The 15,433-nt window shown below is 39.1% G+C and overlaps 1 protein-coding gene and 4 non-coding genes across 7 annotated transcripts; all 5 read right to left on the bottom strand.

Annotated features, from left to right (window-relative positions):
• Nucleotides 1-355: 355 nt before the first annotated feature.
• LOC121501934 (U6 spliceosomal RNA) lies at nt 356-462 on the bottom strand. The gene has a single exon (XR_005990738.1). It is a non-coding gene; the product is annotated as a U6 spliceosomal RNA (small nuclear RNA).
• A 556-nt stretch (nt 463-1,018) lies between these two features.
• LOC121501935 (U6 spliceosomal RNA) lies at nt 1,019-1,125 on the bottom strand. Its single transcript, XR_005990739.1, has one exon. It is a non-coding gene; the product is annotated as a U6 spliceosomal RNA (small nuclear RNA).
• A 469-nt stretch (nt 1,126-1,594) lies between these two features.
• LOC121501936 (U6 spliceosomal RNA) lies at nt 1,595-1,701 on the bottom strand. The gene has a single exon (XR_005990740.1). It is a non-coding gene; the product is annotated as a U6 spliceosomal RNA (small nuclear RNA).
• Nucleotides 1,702-1,969: 268 nt separating this feature from the next.
• On the bottom strand, nt 1,970-10,102 carry Esyt2 (extended synaptotagmin-like protein 2). Of its 3 annotated transcripts, none has more exons than XM_017164812.3 (11): nt 9,980-10,092; nt 9,237-9,317; nt 6,847-7,345; nt 6,234-6,785; nt 6,005-6,175; nt 5,678-5,763; nt 3,854-3,902; nt 3,613-3,789; nt 3,123-3,554; nt 2,567-3,070; nt 1,970-2,268 (listed from the first exon to the last, which is right to left on the bottom strand). In XM_017164812.3, the coding sequence occupies exons 2-11, from the start codon at nt 9,239-9,241 to the stop codon at nt 2,179-2,181; spliced, it is 2,565 nt and encodes an 854-aa protein (XP_017020301.1). In that variant the 5' UTR covers nt 9,242-9,317; nt 9,980-10,092; the 3' UTR covers nt 1,970-2,178. The 3 variants fall into 3 exon arrangements, with proteins under 3 accessions (XP_017020301.1, XP_017020300.1, XP_017020303.1); XM_017164811.3 differs by lacking the exon at nt 5,678-5,763 and adding an exon at nt 5,294-5,391; XM_017164814.3 differs by lacking the exons at nt 5,678-5,763; nt 9,237-9,317 and adding an exon at nt 5,294-5,391 and having other exon boundaries at nt 9,980-10,102.
• On the bottom strand, nt 2,323-2,429 carry LOC121501937 (U6 spliceosomal RNA). Its single transcript, XR_005990741.1, has one exon. It is a non-coding gene; the product is annotated as a U6 spliceosomal RNA (small nuclear RNA).
• Nucleotides 10,103-15,433: the final 5,331 nt, after the last annotated feature.

Below are 15,433 nucleotides of genomic sequence, written 5' to 3'. Positions count from 1 at the left end.
TTGGCCAAGTGCATTACCAGAACCAAAAATTGTAAAAATACAAATTTATTTGAACAGCCCAAACCGGGACTAATTGACATAATACAAGAGAATATTAATAAACAATTATAAAGAAACAACTGTGTTGAAAATTTCAAATTTTGTATGCATATACGCATTAAGCAAAAGTTAAAGGAAAGTGAAACATAACAATTATGTCTAAATAAACACGTCAGATGTATGTACGAGGAGAAAACAATTGTCTATATTATGAAATACATACCAAATTTAATACATATTGAAAAAATATAATAAACAATGGCGAAAGCAGAAAAACACTCTGTTTACTTTTTTCTTTCCATGTGCAGGTAGGCAAAAAAATGTGGAACGCTTCACGATTTTGCGTGTCATCCTTGCGCAGGGGCCATGCTAATCTTCTCTGTATCGTTCCAATTTTAGTATATGTTCTGCCGAAGCAAGAACGAAATTCAATGGGAAATTTCTCTATTTATATGAACACAACGCGGAAAACGGACTTGAGAATTATAAAAGACAGTGTGCATCAGCAAGGCGCCCTCTGGCGTTGGTGTTTTATATTTTTACACAGCGCTGTGTGCGCGTAAATGTAAAATTAATGTAAAAACTGTCATTCGTTTAAATATATTTATTTTGAAATAAGAAAAACTATTTATAGTTTGGCTGCACTCGTAAAAACGTATTTTTCTAACGCTAAAAAAAAAAAAATAAAATTAGTGTAGATTTTAAACAATTTTGGCAGAATAAATCCATGTTAATGAAATGAATTAATTCTTAGGGTTTTTAATTGTATATTTATATCTGTATAAATAATTTTAATATATTACAAAAACTATAAATTTTAATTTGACTCGTAAAACTATAGAAGGAAAGTAAAGAAAATCTTTTAAAAATTAAAGCACGAGTAGTTTTCGGCTTAAAACTGTAAATAATTATATTTATTAACTATGGCCTAAGTAAAAAACGCAAAAATTAATACATATTGCCATATTTAGGTAAACAAAAAAATGTGGAACGCTTCACGATTTTGCGTGTCATCCTTGCGCAGGGGCCATGCTAATCTTCTCTGTATCGTTCCAATTTTAGTATATGTTCTGCCGAAGCAAGAACGAAATTCAATGGGAAATTTCTCTATTTATATGAACACAACGCGGAAAACGGACTTGAGAATTATAAAAGACAGTGTGCATCAGCAAGGCGCCCTCTGGCGTTGGTGTTTTATATTTTTACACAGCGCTGTGTGCGCGTAAATGTAAAATTAATGTAAAAACTGTCATTCGTTTAAATATATTTATTTTGAAATAAGAAAAACTATTTATAGTTTGGCTGCACTCGTAAAAACGTATTTTTCTAACGCTTTTAATTGTATATTTATATCTGTATAAATAATTTTAATATATTACAAAAACTATAAATTTTAATTTGACTCGTAAAACTATAGAAGGAAAGTAAAGAAAATCTTTTAAAAATTAAAGCACGAGTAGTTTTCGGCTTAAAACTGTAAATAATTATATTTATTAACTATGGCCTAAGTAAAAAACGCAAAAATTAATACATATTGCCATATTTAGGTAAACAAAAAAATGTGGAACGCTTCACGATTTTGCGTGTCATCCTTGCGCAGGGGCCATGCTAATCTTCTCTGTATCGTTCCAATTTTAGTATATGTTCTGCCGAAGCAAGAACGAAGGTATATGGATTTATTCCCTATTTATATGAACTCAAAGCGGAAAACGCACTTGAGAATCATAAAGGATTTGCCGGCAGTTGTGAAATATGCGAATTAGTTCAAAATTGCGCTCCTGGGCTGAGTAGATGGCTCTAATTTCTTCCCGAAAAATACTGAATAAATAAAAAAATGAAATGCTTAAGTTTACAATAAATCAAAATTAAAATACGTTTCAGTTTTATTGAAAACACAGTTCGATTTATTTGACTACGGTAAATTGATAGTTTTAAATATATGTAGAGGCACGACTAAGAGAGTTTTGTTTGGGATTTGGTTAAGGGTTTTAGAGACCAACCAAAGCTATACCAAATAAATTATACACATAACAAATACAAAAGACTTTAAGTGCGATTGGTAAAAAAGTGTTAAGTTGTTCTTGAGTTGATTGTGCTTTAATGAGACTCTGACTCGGCATTTGCTCGGCTTCGATATCCTCACTCGTGTCGCATCTCAGGCTGCAAGTCAAACCAGGAATTCAAGCCCGACTGCGTGGTGATTTCAGCATCATCCAGAGGTATTTTCAGCTGCAAAAAATATATTAATTAAAAATAAACAATATTTTTATATTCAGTTAGGCAAAAAATGTGGAACGCTTCACGATTTTGCGTGTCATCCTTGCGCAGGGGCCATGCTAATCTTCTCTGTATCGTTCCAATTTTAGTATATGTTCTGCCGAAGCAAGAACGAAGTTCAAAGGGAAAATTCTCTATTTATATGAACTCAACGCGGAAAATGGACTTGAGAATTATTAGAACCTTGCATTTCGCTTTCTGCCTGAGTTCGGGTTGGTCTTCCAGGACATAGGGGTGGTTGTATACTCACCATGCCAATAATGGGACTGCCGCCGGATAAGAAACCCTTCTGCGTGCAGACCGTTACCTCGAGTTCCGTCTGCCTGAGCTCGGCAATGGAAATCAGGTACTCAAAGGAGGCATCATAAACAGGATTGCAGTTGTCCTTAATCACACCCGTCTTGCGCTTGGACTCCTTGCTGCGACCAGGCAGCAGGTATAGCTTCACATACGGATCGGGGATGTTGCTGGGATCGCGTAGCGGAATCTTCATGATCTTGTGAATGGTCACATCAAGTTTCTGGCGCTGCGCACTGTAGCGGATCGAGAGCTGGATGCGTCCCAGGTTGTGTTCACCGGCGGACGAGGTAGAGTCGGGGAAGCGGTGGGTCAGCACAGAGGCGGCCAACTCACTGATGGGCTTCTCACTGGAAGTGGAAGCGGAAAGAGCTGGCGAGATTTTCACTGCCACCGCAGGATCCTCTTCGCTGATGGGCGATTCGGCGGAGAGACGTTTGCTAGGAGCCTGGGGATCCTAGTGAAAAATACTTATAGCTTTTGTAATGGGTTTAGTATTTATGACCAACCTTAAATGTAGGAGGTGCCACCACAGCTACCTCTGGTGTCTTCACTGAACTGCTTCGGGTGATGGCTGCCACCTGCTCCAGAGCATCCGATTCCTTGTCAATCTCCCCAGGCTTCAGAATCCTCAGTGACAGCGACATGTAGAGCTTCGATTCCGGTCCAGATTTCTGCAGTTGGAATGGCTGCTGGATTACCTCCATGTTGAATTGCTTGAGCAGGGTGCTCAGCGTGTAGGTGTATTGGCCAATGTCGTTTCCGGTCTTCTGGTCATAGATCTTGATGTTCAGACTCTCATTATCCGGATTGCTGACCAGGAAGGTGAAGCCCTGCTCCCAGACCGGAGAATCGTCGCGCATTATCATGGCCGTCTGCTGCTTCTGTTTGTTGACGCTGCACACCAGGTAGGGATCGGGTTTGGAGCTGGAACGGGCTTGCTAAAAGGGGAGATGTATATAGAATTATTAATATTGAAGTAATTAAATTAACACCCACCTTCAAGTGCCGGGCAGAGTCAATGAAGACGCTAAGAACCGCTGAGCTCATGGAGGTCACACGAAGTAGTTGCGTTTCCAGCAGAATCTGTTGAAGATCGTTGGGATCGGCGGTGAGTTTGTACCACTGCAGACGGACGTGGAGCAGTCCATGTTTGGCATCTTCCAAGGTAAGCCACTGAAGATGAAAATAGAACAAATGTAATATTAAGTTCATAAAGCTTTAAAATAAGATTACTCACACTATCCACGACGCCCTTTTTGATCACACTGGCAATGTCGATGCTGGCTCTGTTTTTGAGTAAATAATACATTTAATTATTTAAATGGAAAACTCAATGTTATTTAAAAATAAGAAAACAATAAGTAATTGGTTAACTTTGTAGCAGGGTCATGGGTCAGGGAGTTCCTGCCAAATCAAGCTGTTTTGGAGTTATTTTTCCGATCGTTCGTGTACAGAGTTCTTGGGTAAAAGTATGTCGAATCTGTTCTTGGGTGCTCGATCGTGTTGAATCTATCAATCAATCAATCAATTAATAGTAGCCTAACCTGCCGAGCGACTCGTCATCACTAGTGCGGTCCCAGTCAAAGAGTCTGAGCACGAGTATCGCATGCTGCGAGACCTCGACCACGGCCTTTACAGGTAATAATTCCAATCATCGTTCGAACCAAAAGCGAAGGTAAAAGACATTTTTGCATTATTAGTGGGTTAATTCCAGCGCAAATCTAAAAACTCTACGGACTCAATTAAAGGTTGTTATTTACAGATTCTCAACTATCTACGGAATTGTCATTGGCATGCATTCTGGTGGTTTTGTATTTATTTATTGTTTTATTTTAAGGTGTGTCTCTGTGGTTCAAGGTGCTCCAGCATTGGCTTGTGTTTGAAAATCGGTGTGTCAAAGGGCATGCAAATAGGTTCTTAAGGGTCAATTAGTGGCTCCAGTCAGTTCTGTGAGTGCGATGAGAATATCTTGGATACTACGGTTTACAGAGGAATTTTTAGAAATTGTTATATTCAAAACAGATAGTAAATAGTAAAAAAATTGGTAGGTACAATTATTTAATTATTAAATACAATAATATTTAAATATTTATAAGAGTTAAATTAATTTTTAATATGTGTAAGTTTATTAGTAGTAGTAGAAAATTTGTCAAAATGTAATTTATTTCAGAAAACAGTCTACATTAGAGAATTTATTTTAAAATTTTACACAAGTTTATGTATAAATAAATACAGCTTTAAATTGAAATTTGATAAAACAGTCTTTATTAAATTTAATTGTAATAAATAAATATTAATATTTGTTCAAATATAGCAGGTTTTACCAAGTTATCTACTTTAATCCACTAATAGACATTTAAAACTCAAACTATAAAGTTTTTGGGTTAAAAGTACTTTCAAAATCCATTCCAATATCCACAAATAAAATCTAAAATTTATTTGTAAATCAAATCAATTTAATTGGGTCACATCTGTACGTTTTCCTCACAATTTTCCCAACGGAAACCGGGCATTGCTTGATATCTCATCACACCGAGGCCGAGGTGTTGTTGTTCACGCAAGTGCTTGTTAGTAAATTCATTCAGAACATAAATAAAAGTCAAGAAATTCGAAAAAAGAATAAAAAACAAAGGGGGAACAAACAAATCGTGAATGCAGTTTCATGCGGCAATACAACCTGCCCAATACATCATCGCTCTGTACACCTGGCATTGTCTGATCATAGTCCCACAAAGAAAACCCAATATAGTGGCCTATGGTGGTAAAAATACACGCCTAGAAGAACAAATGTGTGAGTGTTTTGGGTGGTAGAAAATATATAGAGAGAGTATATAGAGCAGAGCGGAACGGAACAGAATCAGAACAGAGTCGAGGATATAGTCTGCCCTTTTCGGTTCATGCAAAAGGACTCTCAGTTCAATCAACAAACATTACTCACACGACGTTCGCAAGTGGAATGTGGGGGTTTGTAGGTGGTGCAAGTGGTTGGTCGGTTGGTTGGGTTGTGTCTTTTTTAACTCAACAAAAAAACGGAAAATGAAAATGAAAACATTTTGCTTACCTGCCAAGGGGCTCGTCTTTCTTGGAATCGTCCGAGTCCTTCAATTGTATCTCGACAAATTGACCCATTTCAATAAATACTGTTGCCTGTTGCGTTCAGGCGCCAAACAAAGTACGTAAATCGAGTGATAAAAGAATGAAAGAAATCAAAATGGAAATAACAAAAGGCCAAAAACAACGAGAACTATGCAATATGATTGGTGGACTCGTGTTGGTTTTGTAGCATGCAGAGCAATCGATCGACAACAACAGCAGACTACATTAAGCAACGCAACAAGCTCTCGGTATTCGGATTCGGTTTTGGGGAATCCCCGCAAGCAATACGCACCTCACACCAGTAATCCCACTTGGGATTCACATTGTTATCTATGATTTGGGTCTTGAACTCCTGGGCGCCCACATTGATGATGGCATACGGATCGGACTTGCCCTTACCCAGCACACTGATGTCCTTTTTCATTAAGTCCTTGGCCTCCACCACGTGTATGCGAAGGATGCCCTGTGAAAATTGGGTATTAAATATAATTTATACAATTTTTTTTTTCTTTTTAACTCACCTCTGGTTCAGGCATCTTCAGGGCCACTGCCGAGACCTCTTCGCTTAGGGAGATGGGCAGCTTGTTGGGCAACACCATCACATTGCCTATCTGCTCCACTATGATCCTGCGCAGCAGATCGCTCAGTCCGGGCATGTCCATAAAGTCAATGACGCCCACCAAGTTAAAATCAATATTCGGATTGTTCAGGAAGAAGATCTGTAGACCTCCCACCAGGGGCATTGATCTAATCAAGGGCTTCATCACCACCCGAACCCATCCATGGATCTGGAAATCCTTAATGCCGCCCTTCATACCGCCCAAATAAAAGTTGATGTCACAGTCACTGGCGTAAAACAAATCCAAATCCATAATGATCTCATTCCTGTCCACGTTCTTGTCATAGATCTTGACACCGCCAATGCGGGGTGGAATAGTGCCCAGAATTATGCGATCAAAGCGGAAGCCATTCATCTTGTAGTTGGCCAAAGCCAAGGCCACATTGGGCTCAATGGTTTCCTTTACCAAAGTGCGAGCAAAGTGATTGGCATTGGGCCATACTTGTTTGAGGATCTAAACAAAATATATAAAGTTCTTTTATAAAGCTTCTCATTATCTTCAATTTAATGCTCACCTTATTCAACCACTCGCATCGCTCTACATCGGGAAAGTACACCCATGCCGGCAATTCATCGATTCTGGCCAGGATCACATCTTTTTCAGAGGCCAACGCTGATGCCTTGGCTATGTCCCTCTTCTTAGCTGAAGTCTTGGCCAACTGGTCACGGGCCACCGACAGAATGACGGGGGCTATCAGCCAGGCCACCGACCAGCCCATGTAGCCCACCAGATAGATAGAGCCGACGATGGCCACCTTCTTGCCAACCGTGTAGATGATGGAGAATATGCTGTTATCGTCACCAGCGGGCTTTGTGGCAACCGTTGAGCCTCCAGCCGCGGTCTCAGTCGGTGTTCCATTGCCATGGCCATTGGCATTGCCAGTTGGCGTGGCAGGTGCCGCCACTGGGGATTCGGTCATTTTTTTCGTCTGCACCAGGGGTACAAAGGGTTCGGCTTCAGTGGGGTTGGGTGGGTCCACGAACTCGGCCAGGGGCACCGACGGAGAGTTATCGCTAGAAAATATGAATGCATACAATTATAAAAAATTGTTTACCAGATATTTCCGATTGTAAAGCTTGCTAAGCGCGTCTGAGGCAGCTGACTCATTAGCGTTTGCCGGCTAAGATGCCGGCATCGAACCCATCATAATGGTGATGTCATACTATCAGCTTGAAATGTGATCTTGAAATGCCTCTCCGGCTCTCTGTATAGTACCTCATATATAGAATATATACACAATAACATCTATGAACACTTCTCGCCCATTTGTTGTCGGTTTGTGTTTGCGTAGCTTAATTTCTTTAATAGAGTCTCGCATTGCTCATACGCCGTGTGGGTGGTTGGGGTAAATTGACACAGTTTTACGATGGTGGTACTCTCACCTCTCATCACCCACCGCGTTACCTGTTGAGTGGATACACAAAATAGCTTTCATTTCAATGTGGGGTAGCACAACTTTGTTGAGAAGTTTGCTGGCCATAAAAGAAAGGAAGCTCTGAAGGATATCTCATAACATATATTCCAAGAATCTAAGGTAAAAGCTAATGAACTAACTTTATTAAGTTTATGGAAATATGTTATAATTTTTGTTTCTACTCTAATTATTTAGAAGAATTTTTAAGTTTTACTTTTAAACTGTAATAAGGTTAAACTCCCAACTAAACCTTAATAATTAACAGACTTATTCAACTAAAAACTTCTTGTTTTAGGCCCATTTTCCATAACATTTTTTTATTTATAAAGTTTTCAAAGTGTATGTATTTCGTTTATATAAAAGTTTTCCCTTATTTCGCCGTCTCTTTTAATTATTCAACGCTTTAGCAGCTGTTGACTTTATTCAAATTTCCCCAGAATATTTCTCATTGTTTACCTTTTGGTTTCGCTTTTCTTTCTTTTTTGTGTTGCGGTGACTATGGGGACTCATTATAATATAGCCGTAATTTTCTTTTAGCCAGCACACACACATTCACATTTTATGCCTAACCTTGACTTAAATAATCTGCCAAACCAAACTTTCCAGGAGATTTACAACCTCAGCGTTTTACACTTTTTCACGCTTTGTTTGTTGTTAACAACAAAGGAGAGACCAGAAATTTTCACAAAGCTGAATTCTTGGAGTGGCTAAACAGGGGGGATGGACTCCCTCCAGAGTGGGATGGCAGCTCCAGTTACGAGCTTTGCTAATTTCAAGAGTTGCAAACATTCAACCTTAACAGCTGCACAGAGAGAAATTGATGTATGTTGATAAAGATGAAATTATTTAAAGTTAAATGTTCTTAATAATGTTATATATAATTAGTATTTCTTAGAATTCACTTTATAAATAACCATAATCATGCAGATAAGGATTATTAGTTTTTAGAATTCAAGTTTATGTTCTTTTTTTAAGACATGCTAACAATTATTTAGAGTGTGACAGTACGGGGCCCTTGGGGAATGGTTACGTTTTGTTCCGTTCTGAGCTGCTGGGCACCTGTTGAATGGCCTCCAAGCTCCCCAGCCCCACCGAAAAAGGCAACCAAAATACATTCCACTTGGAGGGAGCGAGAACCGAGAGTGAGAGTGAGCAGGAGAGGGAGCGGCGACTTAATTCGAGACTGGCTGCCAAGCTTGTCTGCCTTCAAATGATGGGGAGACTTCCCATTGCCAAGAACTTGAACTGAACATGGTTTTTCTGCTTATGTTTTTTTTTGTTGAATTTTTTGTTTTGCTCAAATTTATTTCCTTGGCCGTTCGTTCAGGTTTCTCGGCGATGACGTAGTCGCGGTACATGGATAAATGTTAATGTTGTTACTTTATATGTACGGAATTTGTTAGTGGAGTGTGGCGTCGTTTGCAGTCGTGTAAATGTGCCTAAGTAACTGATAAATATATAAATATAATTTAATTTAATTGTGGCATCACCTCATCGCTTAGATTGCTGCGTGTGTGTCGAGTGTAGGTTATTTATGCTTTGTTTTTGGGTTGTGTAGAATTTATGTGCATCTGAAATAAAGATTCGGTGTTCAATTAAAGATGGAGTTATCACCAGGCAATCCATGACCCGACACATTTATATAAATAATTTAGATACTAAAGGTTTAAAACATGCAGCCATCAAGATAGAACCTTGAATAAATTAAAATTGATTTAATGTTGCGCTTTCGCTAATGTTTTATCACAGTCCGTTTTTGTTTTGCATCGCACTTAGATAATATTTATGGGTTTCAACTTTTTCACTCTGCTAAAAATATCCAAAACGTTTTATAAATGCCGCACAGACCATGTTCTTTTTCTTTAAATTTTGGGTATTCCTGAAAGTACTTATTTTGGTTTTTCCTTCACTCGTTTTCAATTGGAATTATTTAAAAAATATGCATTTGCTTGTACTACATATTTAGATAGCTCGGCGTAGCAGAAATTCCTTTCATCAAAAATTCACACAGAATAACCACACCGAACGGAAAGCCAAATAAATACATGTATCCGACATTTGCATATATATAGAGTGGGGCGATTATAGCTCAGGGCTTCGAGCACGATTTTTGTATATTTTTATCAAGTTCTATATTTTGTATAGAGAACAACTTGTTTCCAGTGAACAAATGGGTTTTAAAAAACAACACATCGGGTTTCTCGATTACACATAATAAACTGATTATACGCACCGAACACGAAACGAATTCTCTATAGACCTGATTACTTCACTCGCTCCTGTACTTGTTTTTCAGTTTCTGTTACAAACGGAGCGAATTTCAGCGACTTTTCATTGTGAGCGGCGTTTTCGAACTAAATTGAATTGAATTCAATTCGCTAAGCATCTCAGTCTCAGTCTCTAGAAGAAGTCTCCCGCGTTGGGGGCTTTGAGTCAAAGCTGCTCCACTTGAGTGAAAGCTCCGTTGCCACAGCAGCCAGCAGGGCCAGAAGAATGTTGGCGCCATGGTTGCCCCAGCTGAGAGGCGATGGCCTGGGCAGAGGCACTAGACAGCAAGGTTGAGCCCATTTGTAAAGGACCTCTTTGTCCTACTATTAATTTGAATATTAATGAACAATTAGAGCACACAGGAGTGCCTGTGGCTGGCTTTTGTTCATTTCCAGAACGTAATTGGATCGACAACTAGAATGATTAATTAATTAATGAAACAACAAAGAAAGTTGTATATGAAAAATTGTTCGACTTTATATTACAGGAAAATTTTGTCTTAGCTTATGGTACGTCTACAATTGACTACATATATTAATCTCAGATATTTAATTTATATTATTTAATTTAATTTTATACCTTAAAGTTCGAACTTATTTTAAGAAATTACAACTTAAAAAACACATATCCATTTTTTAAATTTCTTTTAACACCTGCTGCTCAGTGTAATTGGTATGACTTTGTCCTTCGTCCTGGGTTAAGTGGTAATTGTTGTTGTTAGTCGCCCGCTTTTTTCTAGCTGACTCACTTGCAAATGAGATAAAATCTAGGCTGTGTTGAGTAATTAGCGAAACGGTTTGACAGCCACTGCCGCATGACGCACACGGGCGTAATAATACCCGGCTGCCGTGTGCAGTCATGAGTAAGGATTAAGGATTTACCATCATTTGTTTTCTTTGTTTTGTTTATTATTGTTATTATTATTTTGTGCCGGATGCTCTGTCCCGCTCTCACTATTTCATAAATATTAAATCGCCCGTGTACCACATGGCGTATGTGTAATAATCATGGCATATGCATTTTTAATGCTTCGATGTGAAATCGAAATCCAAAAGTAAACAAAGCGAGAGAGAAAGGAAAAAAGCGGAACTGCACCGCGAAAAAGCGCAAATCAAAAGCAAACAAAGGTCTGTCCCGGAAAGGGCTCGTACTTGAACATGGCCTTCAACAGTCGCCCACACACAAGCACCTCCCCTTACACACACACACACACACACAGAGCTGTGCACATTGTCTGGCTGCAGGACACGCAGGGAAGCAGAAGAAGAGCTCGAGCGAAGGACGCAGCCAGCCTGCAGGCAAATAGAGCCAGGGGATATATAGCCGTGTCCGTGTCACATCTTCACAAGTAGAAAATTAATGTGGAGATGGAGATGTAAGTAAATCCGCCCCAAAATTAAGCACACATTCGGAGTTTTTAATGATGTGGTTTTTGTCCGTGACAGTTCATCCATTTTAATGGCATAATCTCCTATATGGAAGTACTCTTTAACATTCCAAAAAATGTACTTAATTTCTCTCTGTGTACCGTTGATTGTAATCAAGTACGGATCAGCGGAAGTTGCTCTCCTTTCCGGTGATACATACAGAGTCTCAATTAATGACACAATGAAGCCTTGGGGAAATTTCAAGTACTTTCCCAAGCAACATCCTTCATCATTTTGAATAAAGAAACACGTGTTCACCGTGTGCTTTCATTTAATTGCCACATAAATATTTTATTCAGCCGGCTTTGATTTCCCTCAAAATCGTGTGTGTTGAGGTTTTTCAACTTTGAACCCACTCGGCAGTGCCGGAGGCCTGGGACCAGTGGTAATAAAACTTTTTCCCCCAGCAACGTGCCATAAAACTTAATTCAAAACTAAACTGTGACAATTCCCAGGCCGTAATCGAGGTCACACGATGCCGATGACGGCGCCTTGACTTTATTGAACGAACAATGTAAACAAATTGGGAATATTCTTCTCTCTGTTTGGCTTTCGTGTAGCATCGCCCCGACTATTGCAAGAAAATTGCGTCACATAGCCTTTGATTTATGGAACGGCTCCAGTCAAGCGAAGCGGGGAAAACTAAGGGGGGGAAAAGGCAAAAGTAGACCTGACCCAAGAAGGCACCTTTGATGTGTAGCAGCAGGTCAGGCAGACATACACAGTAAGCCATATAGCTCAGAAGTTAGTTTTAAAATCAATATGAAACATTTCGTTTCCTAAGACATTTTAAATATTTTATAAATATTTTCCAATTTTAGAGAATTTAAATATTTATGAATACCCATTTTATTTTATATTTTTCTCTGTGCAAAGTAAGCAACACTGATTGCAGGAAAATGTGTTAGATAAATTGAAGCAAACACTAAATGAGGTCAGAATTGAATTAGAGTCAAGGGGTGATTCAAGGTCACGCAGCTGGTAATTCAATAAGGAATACTTGGCTTTAATGGCACATTGCAGATTTCTCTTGCTGTGCATCCCAGAGATTTCAAGATAAAATTCTAATCACTCGTGCGGAACCCATCCAAACATGTTTCAGCCATTGCCAGTTGGTTTTTCTTTATTTTGAGGTAAATTTCTTTACAAAAGCCAAATGTTTGGGACGCTTCCCAGAGGCCTTTAAGCGTGCCTTGGCCTGGCATGTCAAACTTTCCTTTTGACTATGTGTTTGGTTAGCCAAAAAATACCCCTAGCCAGGTTGTTATATGCAGATGATGTTAACGTAAAGCGGCCTCGGGGATACATATAAAATAACTGGCAATAGGGAGCAAGTCGAGACAAGGCTGCAAATGAAAGTTTCGCCACCCAGCCACCCAGGGTTTGTCCATTAAATTATCCTCCGCCATTCAGGGCATGTGCCAGCACATGTCTCTCTCGCTCCGTAATCCAAATCCATTATTGGGGCTTTAATACCAGCATTATCGGTTGACATCGGCCAACTGACCACCACAACTGGGTATCTACAGTAAGTACAATGGGAATGCGGTTTGCCTTATGAATTATACACAAGTTTTCCACTACTTTTTTTTGTGTGGTTATTGCCCCGAAATGCCGGGGGTCCTCGGACCTAATACCAAAATGAAGAAACACGCACGGAAACCGTTGATTGCGGCAATAAAAACAAACAAACAAAGGAAGCCAAAAAAGGAGCCGATTATTAATGAGGTTTAGTTGGGGCCGAAGGATATAACGTAAAGGATTCTTTAAGGAAAAACCCAACTATGGGAAGGCAAAATACTCTTTCCTCTTGAGAATTTTGTATTCATGATTTCATCGGATTTGGGACAGTTTCTGGTGCATTTTTAATGGCCCCTAAAAACAAGCGATTTAAATAATAAATGCAGTAATTTAAGCTTATAAAGCTAGTACTATCTAATACCGAAATTTAAATTTGCCATGTTTTTCTGTCTTTCTAATTAAAATATCCCCTTGTTACACGGTGTCGGAATATAATTGTTGTTTACACATGCAAACACATCCTCCCCAGAGCATACAAAAGTTCCACTTGGCAGGGAACAACTTAACTTAAACGAAAATCCTCAACTTTTTCCTGACGCGCCTGAGTGGCTGTCACCAGCTGCAAGGATCTGTTTTCCGGTGTTTGTGCGTGTGTATGTGTGCGGCTAACCACAACCACTAAACCCGGAGCCGCCTTAATGTGTCCACATTTTAATTACCCTTGATGTCGAGTGCGAAAGGCTGCCACCGAAAAATAAAAAGGATAAAGAGCAGCTACAACAACAGCAACAGTGAAACAAAAATGTTGAAGGCTTCATGGAGGCGCGCGCTGGTTTTCATAAATATTTCAAATGCCTGCCGAGCCACCCCAGACCGTCCTCCTGCTGTCCCCTTCTTCATCTGACAGCTCTTTCTGTCACTTGACACTGCGTTTTTTTATATTTTTTTTCTTTTTTTTTTTTTGCTTCTTTTGGGCCTGGGACAGCGCGGCGTATGCGTAATTTACAAGCGTCGAGTTGAAGGTGCATGAATGAACCGATGGGAGTGTCTCTAGAGTCGCGATAAGAGCCAAACCTTTTCGCAGGTGGACTTGGGGAAGTCGCCACTTAGGACCTTTGCATTTTTAATGTCACACACAGAAAAAAATACACCAAAATGCTAATAGTGAAGATTTATTAAGGGCAAGCAAGTGTTTGTACCTTAAACGTTTTTAAACATTCTTAAACAATGAAGTTTATATTTTTCTTTAGCGTAAAAACACTTTACCATTCTTACAAATATAAAAACGCACGGATCTGATTTTCTACTTAATCTTTTAAATTAAAAAAAAAAAAAAATGTTTATTACGCTGGTTAAGGAAATGAAAGCCTTTGCGTTTTAGGGCTACTATTTTATTACTATTAATAAAGTTCGCCATAAAGTCTCTACAGTGGTTTAAGGTATTTCCTTGTAAGCCTGTAAGATTTCTGTGCCACCTGAACTTTTGCCCAGTTTGGGAGTCACTTGCCTTGTGCTGAACAATGTCAACGGGTTGCCAAAAATAAAATTCAATTGTTCGGCCTCTTTGTAGTTCCGTTTGCTTTCTTTTATTTTGTTTAGTTTGTTTTTACCCCGGCTCTCAAGTCGCAGTATTGATTCGGATAAGTCGCGCGCGAATTTCCTCCGCAGGACTATGGAAACACTGCCGCCCGAGTTTTCACATTGTCCGTGTGACGTTTACTGTTGTACGCGAGTCGCACAACTGAAAATGCGGTAACTGAAAGCGAAATTCTATTGCCTCCGCAATATCACTCATACGCAGTGTTTGACCTACATCCTGGCAGAGAGCGGAGAGAGAGTGAGGAACAGTGCGAGTGGAAGAGAGAGCTTTTGGTTGAAGCAAATCGGCTAGACCTTTGTTTACGTTCTCAGCTATTTTTGGCGCCAAAATAGAACAACTGTTGCAGTGCGTGTTTACACAGCTTGACAGGGGGTGGAGGGGGTGTGTCCTTAGTGCGTGAATTCGTATGTATGTGTATAAGCGTGAGAGATTTTCAGCTGACAAAATAAAGCGTTTTCTTTCTATCGAAATTCTATAGTGAGTATAGTATTTTTATTTTTATTTACTGAAAAATAATTAATATTAATTTTAAATCTAATCTATATATTTATTTTCTCCTTTTATTAAATCAAATTTTACTTATTTTTTTCATTTGACATGTAGAAAGCTTTCTGGGTTTTACATCTTACGTGCTTTGACTCTCTTTCCTTCTGACTCACTCTCTCCCAGGTTTTTCGGCGACTTACCCTCCTCAATCGAAGCCTGTGTTTGAATTGAGTTTTGCTGATGCTTAAACTGAGATATGAACTTAAAAACACATTTAGGATATTTAGAGAAGAGTGAAGGGGAAGCTCTTTGCTAAGCTGGATTTTATCAGTTGACAAAAAGACAGGCAAGAATTATAGAACATTTAGAAAAAAAAGATAAATAT

Source organism: Drosophila kikkawai, chromosome 3R (assembly GCF_030179895.1).
Source record: "Drosophila kikkawai strain 14028-0561.14 chromosome 3R, DkikHiC1v2, whole genome shotgun sequence".
Lineage (NCBI taxonomy): Eukaryota > Metazoa > Arthropoda > Insecta > Diptera > Drosophilidae > Drosophila > Drosophila kikkawai.
Note: the sequence above shows the minus strand (reverse complement) of the source record. Positions and strands in the feature narration are given on the sequence as shown.